The following is an 18,291-nucleotide window of genomic DNA, read 5'->3' on the forward strand; positions in this document are numbered from 1 at the left end:
TCCAGTAGAAAGATTCAGTTGCTCAACCGGTTGATGCCTTATTGTTACACAATACCTAAACAAACTAACTTAACCTACGATCGGTTGTGGGCGAGTGCCACGCTCACTTCAAATTTTAATGAAGTGCCACTTTAACAGTATTTAAAATATTGGGCTGTGGTGCTCACTGACTTTTAGAGTTTCATGAGCAACCTGATCACATGTTTATGAGATGACATAAATGGCATTATTAGAGAGACCATTGTTGTGGACATAGTGTTGTCAGAGTGAGCGCAGAGCTCACACACAACCGATTACGTTATATATATTTTTATTTACATTTGTGCATGATTTAGTCAATAGGCCTATCCTGTTTCTAGTGAGTTTTCATACCTATATGTTCGTGTCGTGTTAAATGAAAATTCGAAAAGTGTTGCAGTGATTTTATATCATACCAGATTTCTGGAGATCAGATGGAACTACCTCAGAGGAGCATGTGCTTTTTGTTAACGATGAGACTTGTTGGCTTCGACGATGCATACTACGATGTTTGAAAACAAATAAACATTTTGAAACAAAAATGTAATGAATAAGAAGGATTATAATAAACAGATTACAAGTACAAAAAATAAATTTCGAAAAATTAAAATATGGTGAAATATGCCTGATAAGCAAGGGTGAGCACCGATCTCACCTGTGACCAGCAATGTGACTACAGCGCGACCGATCCTGGGTTCATAATTCATGACCTTTTTTATTACCAGTAATATCACGTGATGTTTAAAATATAACATCCTACCAAATATTTTCAAGGGGGGATGGGGGCCAAGCCTCAGTATGAGATGGAAATAAGATCTGAGATAAATTTCGAGCATTGTCCACACCTATTACGCTTTACTTCAAAGGGGGCCCAAAAACTCAGGATGTGGAACCCAGGGGCAATTTTCCCTTTGCCCGTAGGTCCAGTAGCCCCAATTCCGCCAAGCAGGGTATACAACATACACAGTGCTCGAAGTGCTCCAATCCCTTCAATCGGCATTTCATGGAGTCACAAATTATCAGTGAAGAAAGTCCAGTCGCTGCTTAATTTTCTATCTCTCAAGACTTGAGTCCGCCTTTATTTCTTTGCAGCAGATTGCAATTGACCTTTTGATGTTAGGTCACCATCGAAAATCTAGAGGTCCAGTTCAACCCCTGTAACTGAAATGATAAGTTTGCTTGAGTATATAACTCACTATTAGTATTAGAAGCGTAATGTGAGTGGCCCTTACGTTTAATCTTGTCCTGGCATAGTCACAGGTTGGCTTTTGGGATGAAGGTGCATCCACATCTAAGTCCAAAAAAGGAATGTTTACTATCCTTTAAACAATTTCCCCAAACAGTATTTTTTAAATATATGTGTATTATATGTAACCTACATCTTTATTTAAAAAAAAAAAACACATTTTGAACAAAAAATACAAAGGATCACGAACAAAATAGTTGGCTGTGTGAAGCTTCCACCCTCCTTTAAAAAAAGAATCCTGGCCTTGTCACTACATTGAAGTAAGATAAAATATTTCTAATTTCTTCATCCAGTTATTTATCAGAGATTCACACCACCCTGATTTAGTTTCCACAGACTACTAAACTGATATATAGCCTAAGTTAATGGCAAAAAATTGGAAGCAAGGGTTAAAGTTAATTCATTTTACAACTGGGGAGGAGGGGGGGTTTGCTAACTATTGTGCATCCATTCCACTCTGGCATCATCTCGATATCTGTTTTATCCACTGAGGGGGGGCCCCAATAATTTACTTGCAGGGGGGCCCCAAGAGAATTGCGCTAAGCCACTGATTCTATGCTACTTGTGAAAAATATATTTTTATTCACATACAGATTTTGGTGACTCATTGAAATCAATAGGCAAATAAAAGTATGTTTTTGGAAAGTAGCACAAAATTATTATTTGTATCAAAAATGTATACTTATGTTGTTTATCATGTGAAAGCCATCTATGATGAAAAAAAATAATATAGGTTAACAATGATAAATGTGTGTGTATTTACACACATACACAATTCAAATTAGGAGAGATTAACTCTATTATATTAATAAAAAGGGAAAAGGAGGTCAGAGTAAGAAATAAGCAGGCAAGAAAAAAGCATGAAAAGTTTATAATTCCTGACAAGTTGCACATAGCTTTTTTCCTATTCCTATTGGCAGCAAATTAAAAACGAAACACATGCAGAAGGAATTATTTATTTTCTTTATAATTATTTCAATAAAGGTGAATTCGATAACATAACAATGCTCTTAACAACACAATTGGAAAAAAAAAAAACATATCTTATAAAAACACTTTATTTCATGAAATTTACATAGTTCTTTTGGATACAATTGGTCAACTTCACATCTAATTATAAATTCACATTCTTTAGTAACGATGATTTGCAAAAAAAATCTAATCTCACAAATTTATACATTGAAATTAAATTGATTACATAAAAAAAATCGAGGCATGACTAGAAAACATCTCTTTTCATTTGCAAGTAACCAATTGCCTTCTTTCAAACAATGTATGTATATTTAAATGCACTTCTAGGAATGCTTGTACACTTTTTATTTACACTGCCTTAACCATAATCATTGTATCTCTATCAGCTAACCCAAAATGATATCCTTGCAGTTGAAGCTGTGAGCTGAGACCAGAAAGATGAGTAAAAAATTCCTCCTTTTCCACTTGAACTGTAATCTGACCGAATCCAATTTCTTTGAAGATCATGGTAACCTGAAAATGAAGGTAAAACAACACTAAGAAAGAAATATATACAGTTCTTTCATACAATCAAATTCAAGTTGTGAATAAACAATATGAAAATAAGGCACATCTTCAAATTTTCACAATGAATAGATCAATATTTATGTGCAATTTAATCTCCAGATTGATAGGCACTAAAAACTGCCGGAATAGGTAGGGAAAAAGGGATTAGAATTGAAAAGAAAAAAGGTACAGAATATAAAAAGGCTTATGTAGGCAACTCTTTTCTGTAAAATGATAAAACAAAATTCCAAACGTCTTATTCAAACTACAATTGTAATACAGGCTTTCTCTATAAATCACGAAAGGATGAACATTTTTCTAGTTGTCAGCTACATTGAAGATGGCATCCAGGAAGTAATCACCCTTTAATCTTATGCTAATTGAAGTTTTGTTGTACATTCTGACCATCAATAGGCAGGGATCACCAACCCCCAAAATATACATGTAGGCAAATCTTAACATACAGTTTCAAAAACATTTTAAAACATTTACACCCTTCAGAGACATGATCAACAGAATTTACATATAATGGTTGTATTATACTGAATCATATTTCTGTACTAAAAAGCCTACAAATTGGCATTTAGGGCAAAATTCATTGCGGTTAATAGAGAAATAGTAAAGGAATAAAATAATTACAAGGTGTTATTTGGTTAGTTTCCAGACTGATGTTATATGTAGAGTTTTGAGTGATTGAGTAAAACTGGTTGTGTATCCTACATTTCATATATTTCACCGAGTACCTGAAGTTGAACTGTAGCATTGTTTAATTCAACCTAACAGCTGTTTTTCAATCCAACTTGTTTTTGTTCATTAGAACATGTGAATGTTAAGTTCTGCTGTAAACTCAGGAAAACTGAAAAAAATAAAATGTATGAAATGTTAAAAACTGTCTATGGGAATGACACCAGGACAAGAACAAGTGCTTTTGAATGGCATTCATGCTTCTGGGATGGTAGGAAACACATTTGAGATCCAAGAACACGACAGTCTTAAGGGATGATGAAGATCTCCACAAAGTATTATCATCATTATTAAAAAAGAATGTAGAAAAATGACAGACATGTAAGGACAATTGCAGGATAGGGAAATAATTAGATACATGCTGGTTGAACACTTAGGAAGTGGATGAACAATGCCCCCCATGTCACAAGATGATCATTGCGAAGCAGTTTCTGGCTATGAAAGTGGTTGTTGAGATTACTAATCATGTTGTTTCTCCATTAACATTTTGATATTGTTAATGATATTCAGAGGAGAGTGACTAAAGCTCTACACAAGGTTTTCTGATCCTCACAAGAATCTTTAGGATGACCAAGAATAAACTATTATTTCTAAATTTATTCTGTTAGTGTGACTAACAGTTATGTAAATGAAAAACAAAAAAATAAAAAAGGGTGGAGTTTGTGAGGTTCTACCCAAAGAATAGGTAATGGAAAGAAAGGGCCAAGGGATGATAATATAGTTAAACAAATGTGATATGACAGGAAGGAATGACTTAACTTACTTGCTCAATGATCTTCTGCTCGTTGGTTTCTGCTGTAGTTTGAATATGGATTGTCCCCACACATGTATCAGACGAGTGCTGCCAGAAATGAGGGTTTCTCATTCCTATAACCCCGTCTATGTCAAATACCTAAGAATTGGAAGGAAAGTAGAAGTAGGGTATTTATTCACAAGACAAAATGAACAGAGCATGCATTAACTAACCCTTTCCACAATGTCAATCAGTTCTGAACACATGATGCGAGCACCATCTCATCACGACTCACCATTCCCAACCTCAAAAATACAAGTAAGTAATATTTTAAGCAGAAAAAGCATGATAAGCAATACAACAAACAATTGTTTTACGAACCTTTTGTAGCGCATCCGAGATAACTCTTTCCATTTTTACGGGTGTTCGAAGCAAAAGCACCAGCGACGAGTGCTTGAGCAGTGGAATAACACTTAGAAAAATAAGTGCTGCTATAAATATCGAGCATATAGGATCAGCTATGTACCATCCAAATTGCTCAATTAGAATAGAGGATGTTATAACCCCGACACTTCCCAAGGTATCTGCCATAATGTGTAAGAATACACCTGTAAGAAAATTATACATTTTATGCATCATAAAACAAATTAACACAAGTGCATATTCAAAAAGATGGGAAGTTTGTTCCAATTTCCATAGATTTTCTGTAATTTTTTCACATTTTTTTTTCATTTATGGAAAAAAAAAGACAATATCTTTAATGAAATGCAAAACTGTGTTCATATTAAAAATGAGATTAAATCACATGTACCTTGTTTTGCCCTTTGAATTTCGGACCGACCTTAATCCCTCTACACAGATGGGAGAAAAGAATGGTCTGTGGAATGATTGATTGATTGATTTGGTGTTTTAAGTACACTTTATGCACAGTAAGGCTAATCAGGACTGGACCTACAGTTTAAAGTGGGATCCGAACCACTATGTGCCTCCACCGAGTATCGAACCCGGGACCCCTTGATTACAAGACAACGACGCTACCACTGCACAATCGGGGAGGCCCTGTTTGAAATGGATTAAAAAGTATAAAAACTTTATGTCCTGATCATGTCTATGAAATTATCAGACATTCTTTGAAGGACTCTTTTTATCTCGATTAAAATTGCTGAAGGCACAGAGCGTACCAATGTACTGTTTATCCTCCAATTGTTTCAACATACCCTTAAAAATTTGAATATGTGAAAGCATGGAAAAAAATATAGTACTAGCAAATAGTCTTAGAAACAGGTAATATTCAATCATTTGAAATTCCTGGGGCCCACCGCAGTCTTCTTGATTGTTGATTGTTCCCCTGCAAAGAATTTCATTATTTTGCAAACCTATTGCAAGGAATATTATAAAGTTTCTTACCTTCCATATTGGCATTGTGAGAATGGCCATGTGCATGAAATGATGAGACGGCACTACGATTGTGACTATGATGATGCTGACTATGACTATGGGGTTTTAACGGAGACTGTCTGAAATGAAAAAAAGAAATCAAATTTCAAACTTTCTATTTGTACATACTAATTTTTGACAAACCCATTCTGCATATCAATACCCTTAGATTTTCCTCCAGTTGGTAATGGAGGAAAGGACAGCTGAGGAAAATACAGTACTAATAAACAGAAAACTCTTTTTTAGTTGAATAACTTTCACATTATACTAACATTAAATAATAAATGTGTCATATTATGTACAGTGTTATATTGTGTTTCTGACACACAATGGTAGTTTTACATAGTACTTTGCTGTTTCTAATAGTCTTCATCAGGTGAGTTACAAAAAATGCTATGTTACAAAACAAAATTGTAATAATACAATACAAGATAAAAAATACACAATACAAAGAGGGGAGCAAAGAAAAATGTCATATGACAATTTTGCAGTCTAAATATCTAAATATCTTGGAAATTATGCAAGATGCAAAGTTTCATTTTTTTTACATCAACATAGTGGGAAGAAATGTATTTGGTGATTAAACAATTACCTCACATACAATTATCAATATTTTAAACAAAACTCCACTAGATTGCTATGATATAGTTCCAATGGAAAATTTATACACTGCAATTTTGAATTTTCTGAACTGTTACAATTTTCAAGTATTGGGAATCAGTAAAAGTATTGCCACTGGTATTAGTAACAGTTGGAAGTGGTATCAATTCAGCCATATTTGAAATTATAAATATGGTATAAAAACATATCAGAAACACCAATAAAAACACAGTATGCACCATACCCTGCTGAAAATTTTGTCTACTGTTTTCAGTAGATCTGTAGGTGTTTTGAAACATCTACTGTGTTTAGATTTTCAAATAGGTATAAATAAAAATTGTTAATAAGGAGAAATGAAATGTAATATTTACAGCCACCATCTTAAGATAAACACACTACATATATATTAAATATATTATTAAATAAATTATTTTCACTTGTAGTTTCTCTACTGAACTGTTTTCAGTAGATCAATAGGTGTTTTGAAACATCTATTGTGTTAGGATTTTTCAAACAGATATAAAAACAAATTGTTAATCAGGAGGAATGAAAGTTATATTTACAGCCAACATGTTGAGGTAGACACACTATTGCACATAATACCACAGACAAGTTAATACTCTCTGGTAATACTGAAGAGAATATTTCACTTGTAGTTTTCCTACCATACATGTACATTAGGCCTACTGAAGATGTTCAGTAGGAAACCATTGAGTTTCAGTAGATATCTGAGAGAGACAATAGAGTAAACAGCAGACATTTCTAGTGGGGTATGCAGCCTATAAGTTTGATGTGTAATGTATTCCTATAAACCCATCTGCTTACATTTATGACACTGACACGTTAAACATCTCTTCATGAAAGAATTCAATTTCCTTACTTGAAAGCCAATATTCCGACAAGATTCACAAAGAGCCCAGCAACAGAAACCGTGAGCAGCTGATGTGTATTTATACTGGGTGGATCCACAAGACGATTGAGTGCTTCCGTAAATACAAAGAAGGCGATAACCAGTAGGAAAAGGCCGTTAATAAATCCTGACAAGTCCTCCACCCTGCTGTACCTGAAATAGGGAGACAAACCGAGGTGATTAATCAAATTGATATATTATATGAAAAGCTCTGTACCCACAGACACTTGCAGGAAATTTGCTAAGGGGAGGGGATCAAGATCGGGAAGTTATGTCCTTAGGATGTCATCTTGGTGACATCAAAACAAAACAATGTTTTGCCACTCTTGGCTGATCGCGAATATGAGGATGATATGATGAAATTGATGAAGGGACACTCACAAAGAACATCAAGGCCAGTATTCGAACCCAAGAAAGAAAAAAGATGTGAAATACACAAAGAATTTCAATAAATAAAGTGTGTATTGAGAGGGGAGAGAGGGGAAAAATAAGGAATCAAGAGATAGGGAGAGAGAGAACAGACAGGAAAAATGGGATAGACAACAGGAAGGAAGATATAGAGAAAGAGTCAAGAAGAGAGAAATTAAGCACAAAGATATACCAAGACAGGAAAAAAAAGGTAGAGGATACAGGAACAGGAAAAAAATAAGTATGCCATTTCCCCTTATTCCAGAGAGAGTGGGTTAAGTGACTCCTTGACCTTCCCTGTGGGTACCCATGTTGCTTACTTTAACTTTCTTGTAAACTTAATTTCTAGCAGATAACTGCCTTCATTGTCCAAGGTGGTTGGGATGCAGGTTGTTATTGCAGTGATGCTTTGCAATTGTAAAGGAAGTATTTATATGCAAAAAACTCCACCCTATATCCTGGACACCATACAAAACAATGGCCTGGTACAGAGCTTCACATGATATTTTTAACCGTTTTCCACACATCACAAACTGATATTTACTAACACTTTTTCACAAAAATTACAGAACTTGCCTTTTGTTATCCATAATGATAAAAAATGGGAGTACAGGTTATCATATTTAGAGAGACATATTTGAGGTGGAAAAAAAATGAAGTTTTAGGTTTTTAGACACTGTATCAGAACAAACTGGTCAATTGTAATGAATTGGTTTCTATTGGAAAGCATTTTATTGTTTTCAATATATTGCTTATGAAAAATGCAATGATAATACAAGTAAAATAAATCTCTGGTAAAGCATGTGGAATTTGTTACTTAGATAAACTTTCACATACAATTTTTTTTCATGAACACGTTTTCAACTCTGTAGCTTCATTCTGTTTAACACACTTACAGAAAATTGAAAAACATGCTGCTTCAGTCATAAATTGACATGTTGTTTTTCCATTATACATGCAAAAACAGCAACAAATTAGGTTAAGCAAAGAATCTGACCCACAACACTTGAAAAACAAACAAAACACTGTCGAAATGGACTTAATTGATCAAAAGATTGCTCATTTTTCCAATTGCATTACATACACATAAAAATAACCATGGAAATTCCATATTGCAAAAAAAAAACAAAAAAAAAACAAGAATTAATATGAACATTTATTCTGACTACTAGCTGCTTTAAGGTTGAGTTGGTTCTTAAGAAAGAGTTCTTCTTCGGTATTTATTAAGATAAATCTGACTTCAGTAGTATGCATTAGAATAATTCAGAAGAAATTCAGTTCAAGTGTGCTGTTTTTCCAATGAACTTTTAATTCACAGGAAATGTGGTGTCAAGAATTAAACTACCTATGCTTTGAGTCAATAAATGAATTTATAATATATTGATTCTACAATATATACAAATGTACAATTGGATACAATTCACTAATTGGAAATCGGTTTCAGTTGAGATTCCAATAAAAACCAATACATTCTGATACCTACCGTGCGTCCATTTCGATCTTCAGCCGAGAGATCGGGAGAAGCATGGCAGGCAGCGATGATGGAGATGCCGACATTTGCGGCCTGTAATGCCCGCTTATTTTTATAGACATATGCAGACATTTTTATAAATATTGCAAAACAAGCACTAACCTGTGTTATAACACGCAAAAGTTATTCTGTAATTCATCCAAGTTCTGCTCTTATATACACAAATACGCTATAGAAACGATGTTAAGAGCCACAGATAATAAAGCATTTTAATCATACTTTTGACCAGTAACGTCCTGCTTAAGTTTATATCCTTGAAAGAGTTTTGTGGCCATGGGAATCATTTGGAGGTTTCGAATGTGCAACACTGTATCAAGATTACGCTGCAGACAAAACCGTTAAAAGTCAATGGTTTTCGTGAGCTTCCTTGCAATCCGAAATATCCGAGCTCGAGTTTTTTTTGTTCCTTCGCGACTAGATGAAGACAGAGTTGTGAATATAGTGGCGAGCAATGTAAACCAAGAGCGTGTTAATTTGGTACTGTGCGCAAGAGTGTTATTCTTAGTTACTTGCAGTTACTTGTTTGTGTTATTGCAGTGTGTATGTGTGTTGTGTCAGTGAGACGATTGGAATGCCAGCCGCAAGGTTCACGTTAGAACAAAGATTTTTTTATGTATGACACATACGTGAAAACAGACTCGTGTCGAGATGTGTGTAGGCAATTTGTACAGAAATTCCTAGGCGTTTCAACTCCACACAGAGATACAGTTAGACATCTTGTCCTTAAATTACGAGAAACTGGATCGTTAAATTTTAAAACACCTAAGCAAAAACAACAGATTCTAACCGAAGCAAAACTCGATGATATTGGTGCAGCGTTAGAACGTTCTCCAAACAAACCTCTACGCCGTGTTTCACAAGAGGTGGGCGTGTCAAAATCATCGGCACATACAGCCACTAAGCTACTAAAATTAAAACCATACTCTTATAACACAGGTTAGTGCTCGTTTTGCAATATTTATATAAATGTCTGCATATGTCCATAAAAATAAGCGGGCATTACAGGCCGCAAATGTCGGCATCTCCGTCAGCGGCGCCCGCCACGCTTCTCCCGATCTCTCGGCTGAAGATCAAAATGGACGCACGGTATATTAGCCTTCCAATAGAATTTGATTCATTCCAATTGAAACCAATTAAATCCAATTGAACTTTCAATTCGAACCAATAGAAAATTCCTACATGAGAGGCATAGAATTTTATTACATTTATTACTTCTTAAATAAGTGGCTTCTTCAGCCTCAGAATTGATCATGATTCAGTACACAAAATAACTTACAAGACAATCCCACATGCAAGAAAGCATTGCAACAGCAAATGAACAGCAAACCTTGTATTTATGAGATTATCTAGCATTTTGTACATAATTTTCCATCATTTCATGACAAGATGCAGTAGGATAATGCACTTCTCATCTTTTGAAATCACCATAATGAATATTAGTGTGAAATCTCACATTTTGTTTTCTCATCACAGTGAAGATTAGTGTCACATTACAATGGACGACTCGGGCCTCCCCGATGACATAGTGGTAACGTCGTTGCCTTGTAATCTAAGGATCCCGGGTTCGATACCTGGTGGAGGCACATTACACAGTGGTTCGGATCTCACTTTAACAGTAGGTAGAGCCTATCTGTGCATAAAGTGGACTTAAAACATTAACTTAATAGATGACTTGCACATTTCAATTTTAAAATATCCTATGATATGGCATTATGCTATTATGAAATAACAATACCTTATTAAATTTTCTTCATCATGTATCATTAAAGGTCTATAATTGCGGTGAAGAAAATATCAAGATTTTGATGTAAAAAATTGAGCACATTTTAGGATTAAAAGCAGTGTATATAAAATAGTATTTTGGTGTAAAAATGGTGAATAGAATCCGAATTTGATTTAAAATCTACAATTCACACTTCATATAACTCCATTTTTGCCTCTAAAAGTTTAGAACAGAATTAATCAATGTTCCACGTATTTGCATAATTCACAGGGTAATTCAGACTATGGAAAGTGTGTTGGAAAATCAGCTCGAAATTCATTTCCCTAAATACTGATTATCCATATTGGTAGATATTATATAAGCATTTTATCAATACCAGCAAATATTTCACATTTTGCATGAAAGATGAATACAAATTTAAAATAATTTCACATTTTTTTAGCTGTGTGCATTATGACAATACTGAAATAAATAAGCACTTTACGGAAAACTGTATCATCATCTCTTAGGAAACACACAGCCTTTTTTTCTATATTCTAAAAATTTATACTAACCCATACGAGAAAGTTTTGGAAGGTTTCCATCTTGCCATGACGGAGGCTAGAAGACCCATAACTAACGCTGAACTATCAAACAGCATGTGGAAGCCATCGGATATTAAACCCAAACTATTAGTCCAGATTCCATACAAAAATTCAACCACTGTAAAACCTGCAAATAAATGTCAACATAAAATTGTACATGTAATCAGTGACGATGGTTAATGAGTGTGTGAGAAAATTTGATTAAGGAACATATACACGAGGATACAGAAGGTCGATCCATGTATATGTGTCCGATTTTGAACCGTCACCCCAGTGCACAGAATCGACCGATCCAAGCGGTTAAAAGCATGGGACGGTTAGAGCCTGTAGTATCGTGGCACTATCACGAGTGTGTGTTGTGTGCATCATGGCTCCACAGGTAAACCATTTTTGGGAAGGGTACGTAGTTGCACTTTTCCATGCCAAATATTCGGTGTCAAAAATTCAGAAACAGTGCAAAGAACATGGATGTGCCTTGGGTTCAACGACCATCAAGAACATAATCAAGTGGCATAAAAACCCCGAGGTTCCAGCTATTCAGTCACCCACCAGGGGGACGGGGAAGGGAGTGTGCACTGCAGTGATGCCACCCGTCTCTCGGAAGCTGCATCGAATTGCACTAAAGGAAACCTTCCGACGCAACGTGTGATGGCCACACGACTCCACGTGGCCCAGTCAACTGTGAACCACACCCTGTGTGAGAAATTAAACCTCCGGAAGGATTTAAAAGCCGTGAACTTTACCTCAGTGAGGCCTATCGGTGTAAGGTCTCATCACATACATCTCATTCTACTAAGAACTTTCTGCCACATATGGCGACAGACATCGGCATTCGGGGTATTCCATTCCACGATACACTGGTGAAGTCACCGGATGCGAGTCCCATGAATTTCTGAGGGTTTGGTCTACTGAAACGGGCACTTTCATCTAATCGTGTACCACTCTCCGGGGTCTGTGGAAAGCCTGTCAGGAGGAATGGTAGAAGATTCCACTTCCTGTACTTCATCATAGCCTCCTAGAATGGAAGTTACAGTGCAGGGCTATTGTCAAGACACACGGTGATCACATTGAGGCCAACCGATGGTTATCCCGTGGATTTTCATAAGGTAGGTGCTAGTCCAAAATCGGACACATATACGCGGATTGACCTTCTGTAGTTGTTTCAAAAATATATTATTACTCTTCTGGTAACAGTAGTGGTGATTCTATCAAAAACAATATACTGGCTACTTTGCACATCTATGATACATTTATTCTGAAATAAAATATAACTGCTGAAGAATATAAAGACAGTACGGTACTTACAATATGGAGCTTCAAAGATACGTTACTGTAAATGTTTTGAAAATTCTGTTTGTTAAGGTTAAATTCTCATAACTAATGTAATTCCCAGCTGATGATTCCAAATACTGTCACGTTAAAACCACTGAAAACTAGATACATCAAATAGGGCAAGGCTTTAAATTGTCTAAAAATTACTAAAAAATGCCAAATAAAATGTGTTCATGATCTAAAAATAATAATAATAATAAAAAAAATATTAAAAAATGGCAAGTATTTCTTTTAAAACTTTTCCCTTTATTAGTTCCTCGACAGCTAATCCGTTAATTCTAGAGTACAGTTTAATTGATGGCAGTGCAAATGTTTAAATTTAGGGTCTACTATACATTGACTGGGAAGGATGGGGTAGGGGGGGGGGGAGTAATGAATCCTGGATAATCCCTGTAAGAAACACACTGATTGTAGCAGAATTGGCAAAAGTAGGAATTTTAAAATCAATTTACAAAAAATAACTTTATCCTGAATTGTTTTTGAAGACAAATTGCAGTAGCTTTTCCAAATAAATGAACACTAAACACATGGCCGTGATTCTCAAATAAAAATACATTCTCTATTGTCTGCCAGTAAAAATTGTACACGGAGAAGCTCCTCTGTCCTTCCACTGAAACAACTGGAGCACACTGAAATGTCTCCTGGATTTAATTCACAGTCAACAAAAGAAAAAACTTGAAAAATAGGGGCAGGAGCTATTGCCAAAGGTCTACTTTGTATCCTGGAAATGTTTGCTTGCGTGGACAAGCATTAACAAGCAAAAATGTTCATTAATAAATAGAATTTCAAAATGTAATTTTTCCTGAGAAACTATTGAAAATGCTCAAAATGACCTAAAAATTGTCAACTATTCCTCAAAAATGAAAAATGAAAAAAAAAATGACCAAAAAAAATAGTATTTATTTACCCAAGTATTTCATGATTCACTTACATGTTTGAGCAATCTTTCAACCTTTTTTAATTTGATTGATTTAAATTGAAATTGTGTGTGTGTGTCAGTGCATAGGCTATTTGCAGCCACGACATTATTCGGAGACAAGCTCTATCCTCACCATAAATAAAAACAACACATGTCTCTGAGGACTACAATTTTCTAGTTAAAAGCTGAGGCTGTGAAGGGGTACTCAGCTGATACATGGACAAAACACAGGACAACACACAACCTTACATAGGATTATACTGTCCATAGGTTCAGACCCCTATTGGCCTGCAAGACGGCAGTCACCAGGGTGTACTACATGGAAGTGAGGCTGACTTTTGGGTGCCTTCTCAAAAGGTAACTTTTATACCCCCTTCCAACCCCTCAAAAAAAAAAAACCTATCAATTACCTTGCCCCAGTCATAACACTTAAAAAATATCAACATGTGAGAAAAGAAAGTTTGTAAGTACATACTGTCCTTACCAAAGCTCTTATACTTAAGCCTAAACACCATGTAACACTTACTCAAGTTCAAGCACAAGAAGTAAAATATTTTCCTGCTATTATGATCCTCCAGAACTTTGTTTAATATGGAAGTAACCAAAATGAAGAACGATCTTGATGTCTGATGTAAGGAACTGTTAGTGAAATTATACAGTGGCAATCCTCCGGACGAGTATCCAACAAATGAACCCTTGGCCCCTGTCTTGCCTGCTGAGGTCAGGCTCAAGGCAGCTGTAAAAAAATAATTGTGCATATATTTTTGCAGAACAAATGCAAGTTTCAAAACAACAAAAAATATGTAGCAGGATAGTTAAAGGTATATACAATCCATTGACAATAAAATAGTCTGACAAATTAAAAGCTAAACTCCATGGTACAACAGCGCTCTGAGGGCCAAGTATTGTCAAGCTACTTTTTATTGGGTGATGCATGGTCAGCCCATTAGGTCCCATTGCTGCTGTTTTCTTGCTTTCGAGACCGGAGCCCACTATGTCTTATTTACAAGTGACTCCCCAGCTGTCCTCATAATGTTGGGCCAATACCAAAATTTTGGGGGCTCCCAACAAGAACTAAAGCATAGGTGAAAGTGTCAACCTTGTGATTATGTGGGAGCCCAGTTTGACAATTACTTTTTGTTTGGTTTCTATAGCCAATAGGAACATACTTTCTGGATATGTGTTCTATACCCTTTATCTTATAAACACTATACAAGACCAAGATTATGTTGATTATAAAAAAACTTTATAACTTTATGGAATAACCTAGGGAACATAGAAACAAGGGAAAGAAAAAAAAAGATAAAACAAAAACTACAATGAAAAATTACGCATACAGTATTGTTATGAATATTGTACTTACATTACTCCATAGAGTAACAATGATGTTAGAGAAAAAATAGTTACACAATATTAAACTTTAAAGAAACAGTCAGTTGTATTCTGCTTCAGGACATTGCATTGTTTCTGAGCACCAATGTCATGCCATTGTCTGAATAACAGATTGTCATTCGGAAACACATTACTGCCTGCACCACAGTGAAGTATTTTTTTTCTTTGCCTTATATTACATGGAACATCAGATTATCGAGACACTACAGTGTATCAAAACATACAGAAATACACGATTTCATATTTAAAGGAATTGCTTACCAAAGACAAATAGAACACATGAAAATATGCCTCCTCCTGATAAACTGTGCTCTTCTACATTAGAAGGGTCTTCAGGTGTGTTCGAGGTTGAAAATAAAGACTGCCATAAAATTGCAGTTCCAAGAGCAGATAAGAAAACAGCACACGAACCAATTCTTGCTGTTCGGGGAACCTCAAGCCTGAGAAACAAACATCAAACAGAGTGAGTAAAATTATTTTACTAAATAATTTTACGTGGAAATTTTGTAGATCACTACATTTTCTAACACTTATAAACCAGCTACTATTATGCAAAAACACATCCTTCTGACTGATATTCCCAATTCCGAACTGAACTTACAATTGTAATAGAAAAATTAAAAACAATTGATTTAAGGACTATGCAAGTATTAAATAATAACATTTTGCATGCTTGATAGTGAACCTTCATTCAATTATTTATTAGATATTCTGCTTCTGTCTAACTTAACAACCACTTCATAAATTTAGTCTTTAAGATTAGAATTATTACAGTTGTGGCTCTATTTTAACGGGAGGGTTTAATGGGTCTATAAAACTTCTAAATGTTTAATCAACATTTTGCATTAATTATATAATCACATCAACATTTGATAAAATCACAAATTATTTCACATAGGTACACTATCAGTAACTGGAAATATACTAAGAAGGACATCTGTCTTACCTCTGAACACAAACTGCATCTACATAGTAGTCAACTACGGACACTGCAGCCACAACCATTAGTGGAAGAATTACCAAGGTAAATGAAATACCCTGATTTTCCTATAACAAAATTATGAAACATTATTAGTGAAAGGATCAAATAAACATGTTACCTGTAACTTTAAAAAAATATATTTGCAGCACAAACTTGAAAACACAAACACAATAATATAACACACCAAAAAGCACCACTGCACCAAAATATTAATCAGATAGGTAGGTAGGATAATGTGTGTGTGTGAGTTCTGTCATCAAAACCAATTTTTGAAACAAAGGAACATTTTATAAAAACATATCAGCTTTTTTTTTTACAGAAAACTTCTATAATTTCAGTTGTCAGTACTTATATAATCAGTACACAACATATATATGCACATGTGCCTGTGTGCACCCCACCCCCTCCCCCCCACACACCTACCTACCTCTCTTTCCATTAAGTAATTATGAAACTCTTAATATAAGGATTTGTGTAACCCACAACAGTATTTTTTAAATAAAGTTTTGGGAATATTCACGAAGAGTCAAGAACAGTCCTAGAGATAATTAACGTAAGTGGTACACACAGCAAGAACGTTGAAAGAATTTGTAATATTTCCAAGTGCATTTTTCTACTCTCTTTTGAGGAAGAGGAGAGAAAAATTCAAAGATATCTTTCAATTTTTTTAAAGCACCACTTTCTCTGTCGACTATTTGAAACCAATCTGCAAGAAGCACATGTTTATCTAATGCTATCAAAAAAATGAAATAAAAAACCATGTAAGTGATAAATTCAAGAAGCACTCTTAACGAGGATTCTGTAGTACAAAATGTCAACAACAGATATAATAATGTTCTTAGGTCTTACAAACAGGCACAAGCGACTCTAAGCACATATGTTCGATATTGTGTATCTTCACTAATTATTACACATGACTTTTTTTATTGATCTGACAAGCGTTCGAAATTCATACATAATTCATATGTAATAGATTTACCAAAATGATGCCGATTACATGATAACGTTGTTCCGATGTTTGAGATGAGAGAACAATCTGTGCAGTTAGTTGTCTCAGAATTCATCATAACACTGATAAAAAAAATTGTGAAAAGATGTAGTCACTTCATAGTATGCAGAAGCTGAGTTCTTGACAATAGTAGTAGCTGTGAGCAAGAACAAAATATGGAGGAAAGGGGGAGGATCTGATGGGTATATTGTACTTCACAGCTTGACCAATTAACATGCATTCTTGTTATTGGCTGGAAAGATAAAGTTGGTGAAGGAAAGAATGCCAACTAGGACTATCTCATGTCCATACCTATGGTAACTAAAAGTAAACTTCATAGTGCAACAGACCTCTAAGAGGAAGGTCCTGCCAAATGACATTTTGAGTGGGTGGTCAGTGCATTGAGTCCTGTCCATAGGCGCAGACTCCATGGGGCTTGGGGGCGTTCGAGCCCCCTCCCCCAATGTTTACGATGTGGGGGCAGAGCACCCTAATAATTTTGCTTAAGAGGATCTAATGTATTATTTTGCTTCTCTTGTAAAGTTTACTCTGAATTGTGCCACATGAACTTAACTTTAAATACACATTTGAAATGTTCTAGAATCTAGACCATCAACTTTGGGGGGCTGAGACCGCTAAACCATCAACTTTGGGGGGCCTATGACCAGAGACAGCAAAACACATGACTTATTACTGTAATTATGAGTATTGTTAAAATTTTTACTAAAAAGAGTTTCAAAAGACAATGTGCATGAAAAAGGAGAGTGGATAGGACGTTCGGGCTACAAATGGCTCTCGCATGACATTCAGAACAAGATCATTCATATATTAGGGAGATCAGTTTTGCGCTCCTTGGTAGCAGATATTAAAAGTCTGGAATATTTTGCGATTATGGTTGACGAAACTTGTGACATATCCATTCGTGGACAATTAATATTCTGCATTCGAACTGTGAATGAAAATTTTGATATTTTTAAGGAATTCATGGGCTTTTATGAGATTCCGAGCACTGAGGCCAAAACTTAAAAAAAGGGAGAGAGTGAGTCATTTATTAATTTATTTCAGTGATCAGAGCCCCCCCCCAATAATTTTGACAAGTCGGCACCCCTGGTCCTGTCTCTGCTGTTTTCTGGCTTTCAAGACTGGAGCCCACTACTTCTTCTTTTCAAGTAGCTCCCCAATTATCCTCACGATGCTGGGAAACATCAAAATTTTCGTGGCTTCAA

The 18,291-nt window shown here is 35.3% G+C and overlaps 1 protein-coding gene across 1 annotated transcript in view; it reads right to left on the bottom strand.

The window, feature by feature from the left end:
• Positions 1-2,323: 2,323 nt before the first annotated feature.
• The window catches only part of LOC145994617 (proton-coupled zinc antiporter SLC30A5-like), a 66,103-nt gene continuing 50,135 nt past the window's right edge, over positions 2,324-18,291 (bottom strand). The window contains exons 6-14 of the mRNA XM_083130676.1: positions 16,042-16,142; positions 15,357-15,535; positions 14,230-14,439; positions 11,423-11,579; positions 7,177-7,359; positions 5,667-5,776; positions 4,641-4,867; positions 4,290-4,418; positions 2,324-2,749 (exon numbers count right to left, since the gene is read on the bottom strand). Of these exons, the coding sequence (XP_082986802.1) occupies positions 2,585-2,749; positions 4,290-4,418; positions 4,641-4,867; positions 5,667-5,776; positions 7,177-7,359; positions 11,423-11,579; positions 14,230-14,439; positions 15,357-15,535; positions 16,042-16,142 (1,461 nt within the window). The 3' untranslated portion in view covers positions 2,324-2,584. The remainder of the gene's footprint in view (positions 2,750-4,289; positions 4,419-4,640; positions 4,868-5,666; positions 5,777-7,176; positions 7,360-11,422; positions 11,580-14,229; positions 14,440-15,356; positions 15,536-16,041; positions 16,143-18,291) is intronic.

This window comes from Lepisma saccharinum, chromosome 11, assembly GCF_977018435.1.
Source record: "Lepisma saccharinum chromosome 11, izLepSacc3.1, whole genome shotgun sequence".
NCBI classification, from domain to species: domain Eukaryota; kingdom Metazoa; phylum Arthropoda; class Insecta; order Zygentoma; family Lepismatidae; genus Lepisma; species Lepisma saccharinum.